The 19,330-nt window shown below is 43.7% G+C and overlaps 2 protein-coding genes; one reads left to right on the forward strand and one right to left on the reverse strand.

Moving 5' to 3' along the window:
- The first annotated feature begins 11,118 nt into the window (after positions 1-11,118).
- On the forward strand, positions 11,119-12,766 carry GSTUM_00000434001 (uncharacterized protein). XM_002837602.2 has 4 exons: positions 11,119-11,584; positions 11,707-11,775; positions 11,839-12,213; positions 12,271-12,766. The coding sequence occupies exons 1-4, from the start codon at positions 11,430-11,432 to the stop codon at positions 12,659-12,661; spliced, it is 990 nt and encodes a 329-aa protein (XP_002837648.1). The 5' UTR covers positions 11,119-11,429; the 3' UTR covers positions 12,662-12,766.
- A 229-nt stretch (positions 12,767-12,995) lies between these two features.
- Positions 12,996-15,965, reverse strand: GSTUM_00000435001 (uncharacterized protein; the record flags this gene model as incomplete). XM_002837603.2 has 6 exons in its annotated part: positions 12,996-14,221; positions 14,269-14,502; positions 14,605-14,890; positions 14,946-15,502; positions 15,570-15,669; positions 15,733-15,965. 6 exons carry the CDS (start codon positions 15,963-15,965, stop codon positions 13,310-13,312), a joined length of 2,322 nt encoding a protein of 773 aa, XP_002837649.1. The 3' UTR covers positions 12,996-13,309.
- Between the last annotated feature and the right edge of the window lie 3,365 nt (positions 15,966-19,330).

A 19,330-nucleotide genomic window follows, 5' to 3' on the forward strand; every position in this document is an offset into this window, starting at 1 on the left:
TGATATAGGTCCAGCAACCATTGCTTTAAGGACAAGATATACATAACGGTAACATAGCTATTATATTATATCAGTATACGGTAGTAGAAGCAAATGTTTAAAAAATCCAAGAATGGATTAAGTAGGAGATAGCCGCTAAGCTAGTAGCACAAAATGCTAGACAGGAGCATCAAGAGTCAATAACCACTCAACTGCAGTGAGAAGGTCTCAAAATGGACCTCATCATGGAATAAGCATTCCAGGAGTAGAGTAAACAACAGATCCAACAGAACCAAGCCTTATGAACTAGGATATCTAACATGGTCACATAAAAGAAATAGGAGGCAGAAAGCTACCATGAGTTGACCCATAGCATGCAGAGGAATCAAAGCTAGATAAGGGACATCTTGACTCTAGTGCTCTAAAAAGTCAAATTACTAGACAGCATATACCTGAGTGGCTGGCAGACTATATTGGAGTCAGTCTACGAAGAGTAGGAAGATGCAGCACAGAGAGATGAACCTGAAGAAACCCCTCCAAGTAAGAGAAAACAAAGGGAAGAAGAACAATTAACTCCAATAATACTGAGTGGTGACCCAGATGATGGCAGTAATGATGATGATAGTGAAGGAAATGGAGGAAAATATAGAGGAGTATTATTTAAGTTTAAACGGGGGTTAACCTGGGAGCTACGTAGAGCAGCTAATGTGTTTATATAAGCATTGACTTAAATTATCAAGTGCCTGGCAGACCCGCTCCCATTCCTGGAAACAAAGACAAGTCAACTGTAATTGTAACCGGTACGGGTACTTGGTTATTGGTTTGTTTTAAGTATCGTTTGATACTTGGTTTTGTTTTATGTTTTGTTTTAAGTATCGTTTGATACTTGGTTTTGTTTTATGTTTTGTTTTAAGTATCGCTTTGATACTTGGTTTGTTTTAAGTATCGTTTGATACTTAGTTTTGTTTTATGTTTTGTTTTAAGTATCGTTTGATACTTAGTTTTGTTTTATGTTTTGTTTTAAGTATCGTTTGATACTTAGATTTGTTTTATGTTTTGTTTTAAGTATCGCTTTGATACTTGGTTTGTTTTAAGTATCGTTTGATACTTGGTTTGTTTTAAGTATCGTTTGATACTTAGTTTTGTTTCGTTCATGCTAGACATGAACAGATTTGTGTATTTAAAGACCGCCTGTTTCTACGATAGAAAAGGCAGACTTCGACAGACAGTATTTCAATATACTTGGTTGAACGGTTACTTCTTTGTTCCTCAGTACGCCCTCGAAGCCTCCTTTAGTTCTCAGCTCTCGCCTCCTCTCTGGAAGAGCAGGTCACCTGCGAACTATCGTATCCATTATCGATAACGTGATTAGCACCTTGCGAACACGTTACATTTTTTTAACCTCAGCAAGTGGTTGAAAACCTGTCCCCGGATTTAGGCCTGATCAACCTATCGATATCCACCTCAGAACGCTAGCGGAGAGAAGCGGCAGAATCACAGCACATTCGGCTTCATCTCAAACCCAAAATAGAGTCTTTGACGACCAGGAGTGGGAAGCAAATCCCACGGCAAGACCTTACAAAGAAGAAACAATCTCGGCGCTCTGCTAAAGAGCCCGGCGATCCTGCAAACACGGAAGATACACAACCTCCAGGAGAATTCCCTTCTACTCCAGCCAAGAAACCTTCCTTTGAACCTCCAAACGACCCCGAATCTAGTAGCGAATCAGATATGGCTAGCACAGGAGGAGGGCCTTCTGGAGGAGGGAAATCGCGGGCAAGGCCTGAAGAAGAGGAGGTACCCGCAGCATTTGAACCCCCTAAATTTAAACTTCACCTCCCAGCGAAATTCACAGGCGAAGGGAAAGACCTCAAGCCTGAAGCTTTTGAACGATGGGCCACAGAACTCTCACACTTCCTACTCTTACAAGGAAAAGATGTGGAAGACCCTACAACCGGACTTATCATTGGATCATTCTGTGAAGGAAAGGCAACCGACGCATACCACCAATGCTACAAGGACTTCGGCGGGAATGTAAGATTAAGAGGATCTACAGTTCTCGATTACTTGAAAGGACGATTCCAATCCTCTATAACCAACAACCTCCTATACAACAAATTCAACCAGCTCCAGCAAGTTAACGGAACACATGTCAAGCGAATCACCGATGTGGCTACGGACCTAATAATGTATAAGGATCGAATGGAGAGAGGAAGTATCTCGAAATACATCCTGAAGCGACGATTCTACGACACTATGCACCCTACCCTCCGGCGAGAGGTAGAACCACTCGAGGAAGACGGTGATGATATTACAGTAATAATTGCTAGAGCAGAACGAAAGGACGCCATTCTCCATGAGACCAAGGCCTACAAAACACAGACATCCTCTAGTAGGAACAGCCAGCCACGACACAAAGCCTCCAGCAACTCTGAAGACGATACCCTACGAGTTTTCAAGAAGAAAACAAAATCCTCCAAAGAATCGAGACGGCAAAAGGGAGAATGCTTTGAATGTGGAAAACCAGGACACATGGCAAAAAACTGTCCTACAAAGAAAGGAAAAGGAAAGGCTATAAAAAAGGAGGCGTCGGCCAACAATATTGAAAGCGATTACGCTCCATCCAGTGAATATGAGGAGATCCACATTGGATACATCGATGTGGAATGCAACAGTGTTCGACCTCCAGCTACATTCAAAACACACACTGCTCTAGAAGGCACTATCCTTATCAATGGCAAAAAGGCTCGAGTCCTATTCGACACTGGTGCAATCGGAAGAGATATGATCAGTAATGCCTTTGTCTCTGTCCATGGACTCCCTACCCGAGACCTTAACCAACCCATACCAGTCAATATGGCAGTAAAAGGATCACGATCCACAAGCCATAAAACCTGTAGTGCGACCATTCGACTTGGTTCTGCAGTCCTACCCCCCCAGGAAATGCTGGTTGGAAATTTAGCCAAATACGATGCCCTAATAGGCATGCCCTTCCTGAATCGTCACAAAGCTATAATTAGGTGTGGGGAATCAACTATCGATTTCCCAGATCAGAAGGTCAGAGTCTCATGCAAGCCAACAAGCGGAGAATACCGAGCTGCAGTCTGTGAAACAACTGCCCTACGACTATTGGATGAGTATGCTGATGTTTTCCCTGACCAAATACCCGAAGAACTACCACCTATGAGAGAAGTGAATCACCACATCCGCCTCCGAGACCCCTCCAATCTCAAGAACCAACCCACCTACTCTATTCCTGACGCATACAAAGGCCCACTTTGTGATTGGATCAACCAGCAACAAAGAAGAGGAGTCATCTACCGGGCAGAAGCCCCTGGTGCCGCTCCTATGTTTGTTCAACCCAAAGCAGATGGCAAAAGAATCCGCCCCTTGGTTGATCTCAAACTACGGAATGAAAATACGGTTATGGACAGCTCCGCTATCCCAAACCAAACCCAGATCCTAAATGCAGTTGGACGGGCTAGATTCCGAAGTAAGATTGACCTAAGCGATGCCTACTTCCAAACAAGGTTAGACCCAGAAAGCGAACGATACAACAGTTTCAAAACACCCTTCGGAAGTTTCATTAGCCGAGTTATGTTACAAGGTGATATGAATGCGCCCGCCACCTTTATGCGAATTATGGAAAACCTCCTAAGCGAATACCTCCACCATTTTGTTTGGGTCTACATTGATGATATTCTCATCTTCTCAAACACCATAACAGAACACGCCTACCATATAGGTTTGGTTTGTACCAAACTTAGGGAAGCTAAATTTTATGCTAGCAGAAACAAATCAATCCTATTTGCCGATAAACTCGATATCCTAGGACATGTTATAGATAATGAGGGAATACACGCAGCCCCAGGAAAAATAGCCTGTTTAACGGAATGGTCAACACCCCAGAATCAAAAGGAACTCATGCGATTCCTAGGACTAGTCAACTACATTTCCCAGTTCCTCCCACACCACGCCACTGTGACAGCGCCGCTCACAGACCTTACCGGCAACGCAGAATTTGCCTGGACCCACACTCATGACCAAGCCTTTACCAACATCAAGGATTTGATTAAAAACGCCAACGTTATTCAACCTATTGACTATAGTAAACCAGAACCGATATGGTTGATTACTGATGCATCGGATGTTGGAGTTGGAGCATGGGTTGGGCAAGGGGCCTCCCATGAAACGGCAAGACCAGCGGCATTACACAGCAGAAAGTTCACCAACTCACAGATGAACTATGGAACAACAGACAAGGAAGCACTTGCTGTGATTGATGCTCTCGCCGCTTTCAATCACATCCTGATGGGCAATACCTTCACTATTGTTACCGACCACCAACCGCTCACTAATCTTAAAACAGAAAGGATACCGGGAAGAAGAAGAACAAGATGGATAGGCGAGATCAGCAAATACGATGCAAAAATCATCTATACCCCTGGAAGAACGAACTATTTAGCTGATGCTCTCTCCCGCCTATACGAGAATCAGAACCTTGCAAATCCTCCCCTTGTTCACGATCACACAAGACAAAGCGAAGACAGCCCTGACGACACCTCCTATGAACAAGAACCGTCAATGGCTACCGCCAGCCCTGCCACTCCATCCAATCCTTTCTCTTACACCATGTACAGTGCTGCCGGAACAGAACGAGGAAAGGACATTAATGAAGAATGGAAAGACAATTGCACGCTCCGCAGCACACCTCCTCACGAACTTGAACAAAGCAGAACCCACTGGTCCCACTGTTATCACGACACCTGCCCTTTTCACCAAACTGAGATCAAATTCGGCAGCAGATACCAGCGACCGTACTATATGCCTGCTAAGGATTCCGAAGACACTAGTTTCGATACCGCAGAAGGAGAAGAAGAGAGGATGGATGGAAATGAGCCAACCCAACTCCCTCATGTCCTTAACCCTTCTCCAACGCGATACCAAGGCCTTGAAGAACTCGAACAAGCAGCAGCCTACGTAGATGCAATGTCGTATTTACAACCCCCACAGTCAGCCCCGCCATCCTCTCCTCCCATGATCGATTCACGACCACTATATGGTGGACCCTTACGAGTATACAACAATGAAACCATCGTCTCGGTCATACCCCCTACTATTCCCGAGCATCGGCGTCAAATCTACGAAACCTTTGAGGAACAGGATGCCCCTATCGAACCAACAAGAGGATCCCTAATCGAGGATGAACGAGATGTTAGATCGACCACAGAAGAATTAACCTCCTCATTCCGAAGCCAAATGATAGCAGGATATCGCCATGACCCGATTTACTTCAAAGCCATGGATAGCTCCAGGCATGGAGACCTCGCCCCCTACAACATATCTAACGGAATGGTCTTTACCAGCACCCGTTATGGTGAACATTGCCTATACATACCAAAAGGTCACATGTTCAATGGAATGACTATTAGAGAATATGTCATATCCGAGATTCACAACAAAGGACACCATAGTGCAGACCGCAACCTCCAATATGCCTCAGAATATGTTTACTGGCCCGAACTGCGAAAGGATTTCCGCGATTTTGTCAAACAATGTGAACTCTGCCAGGCAAATAAGGAGCGAACACAACTACCTGAAGGGAAAGCACAGACCCTCCAACTACCATGTGAAATATTCGAATCGTATGCCATCGATTTTGCAGGACCATTCAACAAATCCGCTGGATTTGACACCATCTTGGTAGCTGTGGACCGATTTTCTGGATATACCTGGCTCCTTCCAATGAAAGTTACCGATTCCTCCAAAGACACCTGGAATAACCTCCAACGATACCTGTTTACCCCACATGGGTACCCCTTGTCTATTGTCAGTGACGCTGATCCCCGTTTTACTGCCAGATTCTGGAAGCAAACCTTAACCTCCCTCGGAATAAACCACATTATGGCTGCCCCTGGACATCATGAGACTAATGGCCAGGCAGAACGAAAAATCCGCGAAGTTAAAACTGGAATTAGGAACATGATCAATGAACGACAAACCAACTGGGAACCAGCCCTTGTTGAGCTCGCTGCATATATCAATGCCGGATTTTCAGATACCCTGGGAATGTCACCATATAAGGCAGTCTTTGGCCGCCAATACCCTCTCCTACCTACAACACTATTCAAGAACTCCTCAGTCCCTGCCTCCGATGACCATCTAAACCGCCACCAAGCAATTCGGAACGATGCCTTCCAAGCTGTTAAAGCTGCCCGATTCCGAAGCACCACTACTGCCCAGAAACGACGACGCAAACATATCCCGATCCCAGAAGGAGACATGCTCATGGTACACAGTAACATGTTTATTACCAATGTTGGACGCAGTAAGAAACTGCAACCCCGATGGCGTGGACCCTTCAAAGTCATATCCTTTGACGAGCACACAGAGAACTACACTGTCCAGATGGATGGACGCATGTACCGCCGCAATAATGCAGTCTTTCACGCTTCTGCTGTCAAACGGTTCCACCCAAATGACGACTCCAAATTCCCCGGAAGAACCCACTCTCGACCCGCACCTATCATCATTGAAAAGAAGGATGAATGGGAAGTTGAAGAAATCCGAGACCACCGCCTTTGGCATGGAAACGATCAATTCCTAGTCAAATGGAAAGGATATCCAATGAGCGAAAACAGTTGGGAACCACTAGAGGGACTAGAGCACGCTATGGATATGGTGAACAAATGGTGGAAAGACAACATGCCAAACGAATCCCTCCCCCCAACAATTAATTATATCACCATGTGCTGGACACCTACATTGCCAGAAACTGAGCGATGGCACGCAGAACTCGAAGCTAGAGATGGATTTTGGGCACCACACTTTGAGTCGGAGTTTGAAAGCAGCGATGAAGAGAATCAAGCTATGGAGCAGGCCCTCGACAACCTTATCTAGTCACCAATCACCATCCGAATACCATAACGATGTCAAACTATGTGGAACTCAATGTGAGGCAGCGACAACAGGTTGTTGGACTGTTGTTGAACCGCGATGCTATCCAACTTGAAGACTACTTCGAAATTCTCTGGATTGACTACTGTCCTGATTGTGATCACGCTTGGGTTGACGTACAGCACGAATCTGGTATTCGTGACTACTGTGATTTAGATTTCTTTGAGTCTAAATGTTTCCTTAGAGTTTCCTCTTGTCCTTGGTGTGATACCTATGATGAAGAATTTTTGGCGGAAACTGAAGCCATGAGTTTCTCGGAATCCGCCTTTGATGATTATTAGGTTTTTGTTTGTTTAAACAGTTGTTTTGTTTTGGGGAATGTAACCGGTACGGGTACTTGGTTATTGGTTTGTTTTAAGTATCGTTTGATACTTGGTTTTGTTTTATGTTTTGTTTTAAGTATCGTTTGATACTTGGTTTTGTTTTATGTTTTGTTTTAAGTATCGCTTTGATACTTGGTTTGTTTTAAGTATCGTTTGATACTTAGTTTTGTTTTATGTTTTGTTTTAAGTATCGTTTGATACTTAGTTTTGTTTTATGTTTTGTTTTAAGTATCGTTTGATACTTAGATTTGTTTTATGTTTTGTTTTAAGTATCGCTTTGATACTTGGTTTGTTTTAAGTATCGTTTGATACTTGGTTTGTTTTAAGTATCGTTTGATACTTAGTTTTGTTTCGTTCATGCTAGACATGAACAGATTTGTGTATTTAAAGACCGCCTGTTTCTACGATAGAAAAGGCAGACTTCGACAGACAGTATTTCAATATACTTGGTTGAACGGTTACTTCTTTGTTCCTCAGTACGCCCTCGAAGCCTCCTTTAGTTCTCAGCTCTCGCCTCCTCTCTGGAAGAGCAGGTCACCTGCGAACTATCGTATCCATTATCGATAACGTGATTAGCACCTTGCGAACACGTTACAGTAATGATCCCTCCTCAGATGGTTAGTTCTTGGTAACGGAGAAGGATACTTCTCTTCTCTAACTTCTTCTTCCTTCGTCTTACAATAGGACTAGGCCTCTGCCTACGATACCGATAGTACAAGACCTTTGTCTTCAATCGGGAACGCGTATCATAAGCTTTCTCTAACTCCTCTTCATGAAGGCCTTTCCTTGGCGTAACAATAACATTGCAATTAAGATAAAAATCGTAAAGGTTTCTTATATTTATTAAAGTAATAAGTAGGAAAAGTACTTAGAATTCAATCTAATGTTATTTAAACTCATACCGCCAACACTGGTATACGATGAGCTCCCACCGGGACAGGGATACTGCTAACCAGTATACCAGTAATCCTAAGCTAACTAAGTCTACAGCTCCGCACCTGCCATCCCTGAGTCATGCCCGCACAAGAACTAATTACAAGACCATCAAACAACCCAGCGCCCGCCCCGGTCCAAGTCTGTAGCCCCTCTGGTATAAGGCCAACCAGTACTAAGTGTAGCCGAAGCCAAGAAAATGACCGACCCAACCAGGTTCCTTGTCCAACAAAATATAAAATCACTACTGCCCAGTCTGAACACCGTCCCACGAAACCTCCACCAGAGTAGAAAACCAACAAAACTAAAACAAACATATAAACTACAGGCGACACGATGGCAGAGAGGAGGTGACCAACATGTCCACCTCTTGCATCGGCATGCCCGGCCGTCTACACTATGAACTCACTTTGCCAAGTGCCTCTGAAGAGCGTAATGGTGAGGAGGACCTGTACCTGCTGCCTGTCTCCCAAAAAACAAAATCCGTAAACAAAAGAAATACATAGAGGTGGTGACAGACCAAAACGGTCAGTGGAGCCTATCTCCCACCCGTGGTACCTTGCCCCCGCCAGCCATGCCCAGAACCAAACCAAAGAAACCAAACAAGCCCCACAAAACCCAGCATAAAAGACCCAAACAAGTCCAACTAGGTAGTTGCAGCCCACTATCCGCACAGGTGGCCATCAGCCAACCGGTCCATCGGGGAGCTTTACAGCACTCAGCAGCTTCACCCAACAGCCCAAGCCAGACTGGAAACACTTAATTAGAGCTCGCCCAGCCTGACGCAGGCCCAACTGGTGCTAGCAGGTGCCTCTTCCCCCCCAATCAGCCCCCCCAAGCCCCACACACTAGACGCCACAGAGTCCATCCAGCCCCCCCAGCCCCTCAGACAGATTAACCATCTGATAGCCACAGGACAGCATATACCCAGCCCCATCGGGCAGCCACTGGTGTTGGCCACACCAACAGAGCCCCAACCCTCAACACTGAATAGCTGAGGGGGGCCTACCTGCCACAGCCGGTAGCTATAAAGGAGGCAGCACCAACACCCGAAGGCATCAACACCAGCCACACCAGCCAACCCAGCCGAACCAAAGTATAACCGAGTCGGGAAAAAGTAAGCAGAGCCAGCTGAAGCCTGCCGCACAGGTCCGGCAAATGCACAGACCAAACAACGGCCAAGAGGCACTCCCAACTGACCTGACCAGAAGGGAGGGGCAAGGGAAACAGAAGCAGTCAAACACAGGGTAGGCCCCACTTACAATGGGTGAAGCTGCCAAGTATATTTTTTCTTTTACTAAGCTGTCACCAGTTTCAAATCATTTGGTGCACATATAAGACGTCTTGAACCATGAGAAAAAAATATTAAATAAAGCATGAAAAATATCCCATCTATGTAAACAATTATATTGATAAATAGATATCTCTATGGCCAAACTACATGCATCATATAGACCTTCCTACAACCTACTTATAACTGCAACTATCATATGGACTAGGGCTGCTCCATATCCAACGACATAATCTTTATCTCTCTAATTTCTTTCTAGGTTATGTATATAGCTTACATAGCTTCTAAATAGATCATATGTGTGAAATCCTAGTAAGTCTTATAAGGCTTACTCTTATTCAACTAATGATCTCCATATAGCATAATAATCATGACTTAAAATCTAAGTTATGTTTGAAACGCACATGACTCCTAAGCAGGTTATATATGTGAATAATAATCATACCATCATACAACTTAATCAAGTCATTAATGAAACAATAACCTATGAAATCCTTTATGAACTGCAATAGATTTGTTATAATTTCTCTATCATTTCATACATAAATGTCCAATAGTCTGGCAGGTGCAAGGACCTTTCAATTCTGAAAACTTTTATATTAGATTAAACCCAACTAATATAAACTATTTGTGCTAAATAAATATATAACTTTCTTTCAATAAACTATTACTAATATATTAGACTTAATAGACTTTATTTTGCAACTCTAGTTAAATTAATTATTACTTAAGTAGCCTCCTACAATAATTGAGCAATTATTTTCACCATTAACTAAAATACAATGTTGGCTTGGGCTTAAATTCTATTATATATACAAAAACTTATAAAATCAATTTACTGTAGCATCTGAGCACACTGTGGCATTAATTAAAAATTTTAAAAACATGAGTAGCATATGTGACCTTTACTGATAAAATAATTATTTATAATAAAAAAAATATCTACTACTTGAATCTTTAAGTAGTTCTATTTTATTATTATTTTTGTTTCTCTCTATAATTTTTTATTTTATAGTATTATTAATATTTCATTTTCAAATTCTTCAAAGAATTTTTTCTCTAACTTTAACAAGTGATAAATAAATTGAAAATCTTGATTTAAATATCTAATATTATCAGAGATATATAGAGGAAACGAGTTTATAATACTATTATAATTTTCAGTATTCTCATATAAGTATGGTAAATTTTATGATACATGTATTAATTATCTCTTCATCTGACTAATAGTTATTCTACTACTAATGCTACTATATTATATATCTGCAAATTCTCTACTTTAATAATTAGTTATATCTAACACACAATACTTATAATGATCATACCTGAGTCAATCTTAGAAAGTTCTCAATACTATAAATTCTAGAGTTTCCTGTACAGTTTTTTAGAGCAAAAAATATGACAACTAGATTTATTCCCTTATGATAGCTAATAATTTAAAATTCTAATTAAATTTTGATACTATAAAATAATTTCATAAAATAGTTCTAAGCAAATAATATTATTACATTACTCTAAGCAAATAATATTTATATTTTTAATAATATTATTACAATATCGTTCTTTATACTAAAGGCTTGATGAGTGGGATAGGTGAAATTTTTCTTTTCCGGTAGGACATCCTATTGTAAAAGTAATCTCCTTGGCCAAGGGGATATCTTCTTGGCCAAGTAGAACTCTTTACTGGTGGGGTAGAACATGTGCTCGGGTGCCGTACCCGTATCCTACCGGTCAGTATATTGCCACACCCGAGTAAGCTTCGAGTTTGCTCCACAAGACACTTACCCCACCAACCTTGCTATATGTACCTCTGACTTCATCTCTCCTTCCACCCCGTCCCATCAACAAATCCACTTTCAGTTCCTTGCTCCATCCTCTCTACCTCTCATCCAAACACCGACCACCATTGCCATCGGAATTCCCAATCAGTGCTTCGACTCAAAGTTATGCCTCGCCGTATAGCTACTCACGCCAACTCCTGGTACGTCGCTGACAAGCGTAAGCTCGATAATCAGCTAAATGCGTGGATCAAGATAGCGGGCTCGGAGGATTGCGGAATCCCAGAGTTTCCTGTTTCAAATGCGAGGATCATTATGGCACCGTAAGCCCCATATATCTCATTTGTTGAATCCACGCTCCCCGCTTGCGGCCTACAGCACTTGGGGCTCTAGTTTACCCACTATTGCTCGCAAACTGATCAACTAACACTTCATTTCCATGCAGACATGCTGGTTATAGTTATTCCGGTGCTACTGCTGGATTCGCCTACAAGGCATGGGATCTTTCCCAAGCGTACGGATGGCACAACTGGAGTTCTGATCGTCCAAAGTATCGAGCTAATTTTTCCCCGTTTAGGACTCGAATCTTCATCTTGGGACCTGCTCACCATGTTTACATCAATGGCTGCAGTATCTCTGGCTGCGACTCCTATGATACGCCTCTCGGAGAGCTCACTCTAGACTCCGAGCTTCTTCGAGAGCTAGCAAGCACGGGAAAGTTCACTTGGCTCTCCTTGAAAGTGGATGAAGATGAACATAGCATCGAAATGCATCTTCCATATATCTATAAAGCTATCGAGCGTGCTGGGAAATCACACAAAGACGTCAAAATTGTCCCGATCGTCGTCGGAAGCATCTCGACCGCTCAAGAGAAAGCTTACGGGACGCTTCTGAAGCCCTACCTTGAGGATCCACAGAATGCTTTTGTCATTTCTACAGACTTTTGCCACTGGTAAAAAGAGAGCTCCCCCTTCTTTGTTGAAACACCTTGCTCAAGCTTCTATCACAGGGGTGCACGTTTTTCGTACACGGGGTACTTCCGTGAACTGCCCACTCATGACAACCCCAATCCTGAGTTCATCCACCTCAAGGAGCATGGCGTCCAGGCCATCAGGCACCCCCTTCATAAGTCCATTAGGGCTTTAGACCACGAAGGTATGGTAGCGATTGCCACTGGAAAGCATAGCGAATTTTCCTCCTATCTATCGAAAACCAAAAACACTATTTGTGGAAGGCATCCCATTGGGGTGATAATGGCTGCGGCGGAGCTCATGTTTGGTGAAAACAAGGGAAGCAACTTGGGGAAGTTTAGGTATCTCTATTACGCTCAGAGTGAGGCACTCGAGGACGTTAATGGGAGCAGTGTAAGCTATGTGAGCGGTTTTATGGAGATGCCATAGCTATATCTCTTGTCTGTTATAACTCGACTTGTAAATTTCGCTTTATAGGAGTGGAGTTGAGATACAGTTCAATGGATGGGCTTTTTGCCAGCAATGGATATCCTGCCCGCCTTACTCCGGGGGCCGAGTTCGTAACGTGTTTTCTTGTTTGTAGTCTGGTGAATTGGGAACTATGATATCCATAGGACCACACTCGGGCTCTTACCATCAAGAAAAGTTGTCCCCCCGTTGAGTGCATTGGGGAAATCTTCCCATGGGAACACAGAAAAGCTCCTCGAACTGAAGAGATGACAATTGAGAATCTTCCCCTATATGGTGCACGATAAAACTAGAATCGACAGAAATAAGGAAGATAATCTATTCTATACCAATTCGTATCATGCCCATGCCATACCGGACCCTGTGGATCCGCCCGAACAGTGAGATCTAAGCTACATCTGCCCACCTCCAACCTCGGAAATGGAAAAAAGAACAGTAACGGAAATAAATAAGGGAAATAGAGAAAAAAGGTGAGAAAGAAGGGAAGAAGGAAAGCCAAACAGTTTCGTAAAGTGCGCCAGCCGGTATATATCTTCTCTTTTTTTTCTCCCCCTTCCTCTCCCCCCTGCTCGGGTCCACAAAAAATATACCCTTCGCATTCACAATCACCTATCTAGTAGCATTCCTCCTGGCCCTCTCCTTCTCGAAATTGGCGATGAGCTCCTTCTGCAGTTGCGGTGGCGTGGGCAGGTAATCCTTAAACTCCATGCTAAACTCGCCCTTCCCCTGAGTCGCCGCGCGCAGCTGACTCGAGAAGCCGAACATGGCATTCAGTGAGCACATAGCCGTAAGTGTGAACTCGTCGGCGCCAATTTCGGAGTCCTCAATGACGGCGTTGCGCTTGTTCATGAGGCCAACGATGTTTCCCTGGAATTCGTTGGGCGCGGAGACGGCCACCTTCATGATGGGTTCGAGGATGATCGGGTTGGCGAGCTTGAAGGTGTCACGGAAGGCGTACTCCGTCGCCATCTTGAATGACATCTCGCTCGAGTCGACCATGTGCGTTGCGCCGTCGTTGATGATCATGCGCGTGCCCAGCACCTTGTGCCCGATCATGGGACCCTTCTCCGTCGACTTCAGGAAGCCCTTCTCACAGGCGTAGAGGAATTTCTCCGAGATGTGGCCGCCGACGATTTGCTCTTCGAAATGATTCTTGCCTTCCGGGTCGCGGGTGGGCTCCATGTAGCCCATCACGCGTGCGTAGTCTCCGGCGCCGCCGGTCTGGCGCTTGAAGACGTAGTCGAATTCCTGGCGGGAATCAATGGTCTCGCGGTAGGCCACCTCAGGTTTTCCGGTTACGCAGTCGAGGCCGTATTCGCGCCGGAGTCGCTCCACGTATATTTCTAGGTGGAGTTCGCCCATTCCCGATATGATGGTTTCTTGGGATTCTAGGTCGACTTTACAGCGGAAAGTTGGATCTTCGCGTTGGAAGCGATTCATAGCTTTGGAGAAGGCTGCTGTTTCCTTGTTTTTGGGTTTGATGGAGAGAGAAATTACGGGGTCGGGGACGAACATTGAGGTCTGGATTTGTTAGCCGGCTTCTGGATAGCTGGTGGGGGGTGGCGAACCATGGAGTAGGGGAGACCACCGTCAGTGAAGGTATCGCCAGAGGCACAGTCAACACCAAACACAGCGCAGATTTCTCCAGCTCCGATTGAGGGCACTTCCTCCATCTCGTCAGAGTGCATTCGGACAATCTTCGGAACCTTAATCTTTTTCCCTGACTTTGCATTGTAGAAGTGCATGCCTTTCTTAAGGGTTCCTTGGTACACACGAATATAAGTCAATTGACCGAAGTTGCCCTCTTCCAACTTGAAAGCCAAGCCAACAAATGGGAGCGAGTTGTATGGAATTAGAGAAACCGGGACTTCGTTTCGTCGACGGTCAAGGGCAACAGCGGGAACATCAGATGGGTTGGGGAGGTAGTCACAAACAGCATCGAGCATCGGCTGGACACCCTTATCTGCCAAAGCAGAACCAATAAGCACTGGAGTAAATTTTCTTGCAAGAGTCGCTTGACGAATGGCTGCCTTAATCTGCTCCAGAGTGGGTGTCTTTTCCTCTAGCCAAAGTTCTGCAATTGTGTCGTCAACATCTGCCAGTGCTGCAATGAGAACTTCCCGCTTCTCCTCGGCGAGTTTCTTAACCTCTGCTGGAATCTCTGAGAGCTCCTTTTCAATTACATCGATACTGTAGGAATTGTTAGTTGCAAATATATTTCAGAGCTCGGGGCGTAAAGTCCCACCCCTTGTGACCTTCGAAGAAAATAGCTTTCATCCCAACCAAATCAACAACACCCTGGAAAGAGTCTTCCCCACCAATGGGTACCTGAATGGCCGCAGCAGGAATCTTCAGCTTACTATTTATCTGCTCAATAGCCTTCCAAGGATTCGCCCCCATACGGTCCATCTTGTTAACGAATGATATCCTGGGTACATTATACCTCTTCATCTGACGATCAACAGTAATAGTCTGAGACTGCACCCCGGAAACAGCACAGAGAATCATAACCGCACCATCAAGAACTCTCAGAGCTCTCTCGACCTCAATCGTAAAATCAATATGCCCAGGAGTATCAATCAAGTTGATATGGTATTTCTCGTCAACGCCATTCTCCTTCTTTACCCAATCGCAGAAGGTAGCAGCAGACTGGATGGTAATGCCCTTTTCTCGCTCCAAGTCCATCGAGTCCATCTTTGCGCCGACGGCGTCTTTGCCGCGGACTTCGTGGATGGACTTGATCCTACCAGTGTAGAAGAGGACTCGTTCCGTACATGTAGTTTTTCCAGAATCGATATGCGCCTGGCTAAATTATTAGTTTATCGCCCGTCAATTACCAGCACGGCGGGGGGTAGAAGGAAAATCTGACAGCAATCCCGATATTCCGGACCCTCGCCAATCGAGCCATTTCTTTGGGATCCATCTTTGCGAGAATTTCCTCCTGCGGGATGATATCTGGCTCCTCCGGACTGTAAAAAAAAGAAAGATATTAGCATTTGAAGCAAAAGAATTGGCAATTCATCGGAACATACACAGCTGGAGCAACCGCTACAGCTGCAAGACCCCTAATGCTGCTTGCTTTGCTCAGAGCCAATGGGTGGCCCACTCGCAGGAACGGGCATGATGATGGGGAATACGGAACTAAACATTTTGGTGGCTTGCTGGCAGTGGTGGTTGGTATTCGCAGTGCTCTGGTACCTGTAGTGGTGCTAGTGGGAGAGAGCCTTAATGTTCGGAATTTGTATTTTACTCCTGCAGCCCTCATGATTGCGGTCCCAGGTCGTCGTCCGCTGGTGGCGTGAACGGGTTGGGGGATAGAAAAGTTCAATGTTCTTGTTTATCTAATCTATCTAATCTGGTCCCGAGAATTTTGCCGGGAGGGCATCACCAGGAAGCACTCGAATAGCTTATTTGGCTGCTTGGTTGGAAAATTTAGGAGTGATGGCCTGCGGCCGCTACCCGCCCGAGCATACTCGTAGATACCGTACAATCTGGCAATAACCCCCAGGTGGAACACTCAGGTAGGAGGGGTGGCGTTGCTGGTAGGATAGGGTGGCAAATATGCAATACCTGACGTCAGTCAATTTATTGATTATATATGCCAAGGAATCATGTAAAACCTGAGATCAATGGTACACCATTTTCCATACCTTCTGCTTACATTATTCATGAATATACTTGTTTACAGCAATGTTATCTCTTATTCGCGCAGGAAGATAACCTGCCACAGTTCAAGAGCAGCATTGGTCACAAACCAATACTATTGGAAGGGTTGCAGTACAGTCATGTCTGTAAAGTCTTCATACCCCAGCACGACAACGGTGTTGTCCTCCATCCCCACAACAACCGCCTCTACCATGAACCCCCCACATACCTGAAGAGCTAGAGAAGACCAAAATAAGGAAATTTATGTCCTGTATAAACATACTGATATGGGGTATAATAAAATTTCTAAGGTTATAGGTATCTCTAAGGCAACTGTTCAATCAGTAGTCAAAAGATCTGAATCAAGAGATGGAAATACCCATGATGCCCCCAGATCTGGAAGACCAACAACAATTACCCCTCAAAAAAAGCAAGATAGTGGAGTCCATTATTGATGCCAAGCCTCATTTAGAATTACGCGACATTACCAAAAAAGCAAGTATTGGTCTGGAAAAGACATCTGTGGATAAGATTATATCAGAAGCTGGTTTTAAGCTTCTAATACCTAGAAAAAAAACTTTTTGGAGGAAAGGACAGAAGGAGAAGAGAAAGGAGTTTGCTAGGAGAAGGAGGAATTGGAGGGGTGCATGGAATTGGGTTGTTTTTGTAGATGAAGCCACCATTATCTATGATCCAAATCCTACTGGCAGGAAGGTCAGAGTTAGACCTGGTGAAGAGCTGGAAGAAAAAAACTTGAAGCCTAGCTTTAGGTCTGGAAGGACTAGTATTGGGGTCTATGCTGCAATCATGAAGGGTAGCAGGACTGAGTTAATTCTTGTTAGGAAGAGGGGGGAGGAAGAAAGGACCAGTAAAAGAGACAGACTTGGCCTCAATTCCCACCAATATGCAACTGAAATCCACCAGCCATACCTTATCCCTTTTATAGAAGGTCTGGATAGACCTTCTGACAATATCTACCAAGCAGCAGACAATGCCTCCTGGCATAGTGGTGAGGAAAACAGAAAATTGCAGTTAGACTGTGGTAATCAAAAATTGCCTTAGCCACCCAACACACCAGATCTCAATCCTATTGAGAACACTTGGGCTCTGCTCAAATGAGCCCTCAGAAATCGATTCTCCAGGTTGGATATAAGGCCTCACAGTGCTGCTGAATTATTCCAGTCAGTAAAGGAGGAATGAGATTTAATTTCCCAAGAGAAGTTAAATGGGTAGATAGATAGGATGTCTGAGAGAATACATGCTGTACTAGATGTAGATGGTGGTCATATAAAGTGGTAATAATATTTTCTTAAGGCTTATTAGTTCTATTCATATACCTTTCTTAATTGAGTTGTTTGAATTTTTTTTCAATTTTCCATAGAGAGGGATTGTGGTTGTATGATTGCGCTGCTGGGGTATGAAGACTTTACGGACATGACTGTACCTGTCAGATACAGAGAAAGAGATGGTTTGCAAATCCAACCTCAGAAGGTCGGGAGAGTAACTGAGAAGGGGGATGGTCACTGGTAAGGCAAAGGTAGAGGCAATGGAGAAGTTGAATAGAGTACTAATAGTACAATAATAGATGGAAGTGACTCCAAGTCGAATAGTGAGAGAAACCTGAGGGGAGAAAGTTTTGTTTTAGATATTAGCGAAGCAGAAAAAGTATATGGAATGGAAACGGCAGCAGGTTGGTATACAATAGTAAATTCTCTTCTGTAAATGCAATTAACAACTTCAATTAGGTACTTACCGCCCAATGAAATGCAGATTTCAAGAAACTGGAAAATGCATTTCTGAAAGTATAATCATGGTACAATATACCGAGAATAAGCGTAAACGATTCTATACATGGGAGTTTGAGTTGCAAGTCATCTCTGCAGTTAAGAGTGGGATTCTAGAAAGGAGAGAAAACAGTACTGAGGAGCTAGTACCACTGTCATTATATCAGACAGCAAAATAGTTTGAGGTTGGTAGAAATAGAGTTTGAGGATAGTGTGCAGAGGAGAAAAAGATTTTGAGTTTTAGGAAAGGCCAACGTCATAATAATCCCAGAGGACGTCCATACTATCCATTAACAGAAGAAAGATTGTATAGCCTGTTTTTAAAAAGGTGAAGTCAAGGTTTGGAGGTGAACTAACAAGGGTTTGAATGACATGCCTGCTGTATCTTTGAAGAGGAATAACCCGAATTAGTCAAGACTGATGAGATTAGTATTAGACAATACACATTTTAGTAATTATAGAAACATGAAATTATTAAAAAGATATTTTATTAACACCTGTATAGGTTTTTATAATGGGGGCTCACTCTAGGAAGATAGATCCCGAGGTTGCCACCACACCAAGATGAATTCTTCTGTGAATGGGAACAAATATAATAAATTTGAAAATCTAAACAGTAGAGTTTGAAGAAACAAAGCAGTAAAACTTAATATCGTTAACCTACAGCTTTACTCAATTAAGTCCTAACCTCGTAAGGTAGTAGATTACCAGAGTGGAGGAGAACTCTCATATACTTAAGTAGATTTCATATACTGCCAGTTGCTCCCTATCACTAGTTGGTATTTGAGAGCACCCAGCGCTATTGGGCTTTCTAGCTAACCTCAATGGATTAGAACAAAGATCGTCCATGGCGAACTATGCCACTCTGTAATTTGCTAACATCCACTCAAGAGAAGTGTTTTAGCTGCTACATCTATAATGTAACTGTAGGAGTAAAAACACTTCTTATGGTATGCAGACATGTCGGTGGTGAGCAGACAAACCCGAGTAGAGGTAACACCAACTATAGATCTCTCTACCTATATACACTTAGTCTTCTACAGGCATCAGCAGTCCATGAACATCTATCCAGTTCTACTCTATTCCATATCATTCCAGATGATTAATCAGTAGTTTTCCCTATTAACCCCTTCCAGAGGTTGATTATAGATAGGTGCTACCCACATTTAACCCGCCTAGAAGTAGGTCTCATCATGGCCTC

The sequence above is a fragment of the Tuber melanosporum genome (assembly GCF_000151645.1).
Source record: "Tuber melanosporum whole genome shotgun sequence assembly, scaffold_196, strain Mel28".
Classification (NCBI taxonomy): Eukaryota; Fungi; Ascomycota; class Pezizomycetes; order Pezizales; family Tuberaceae; genus Tuber; species Tuber melanosporum.

Coding starts and splice junctions, on each gene's coding strand:
- GSTUM_00000434001 (XM_002837602.2), top strand. CDS start 11,430: ATGCCTCGCCGTATAGCTACTCACGCCAACTCCTGGTACGTCGCTGAC. Junction 11,585..11,706: donor GCGAGGATCATTATGGCACC/GTAAGCCCCATA, acceptor ATTTCCATGCAG/ACATGCTGGTTATAGTTATT. Junction 11,776..11,838: donor GCATGGGATCTTTCCCAAGC/GTACGGATGGCA, acceptor TTCCCCGTTTAG/GACTCGAATCTTCATCTTGG.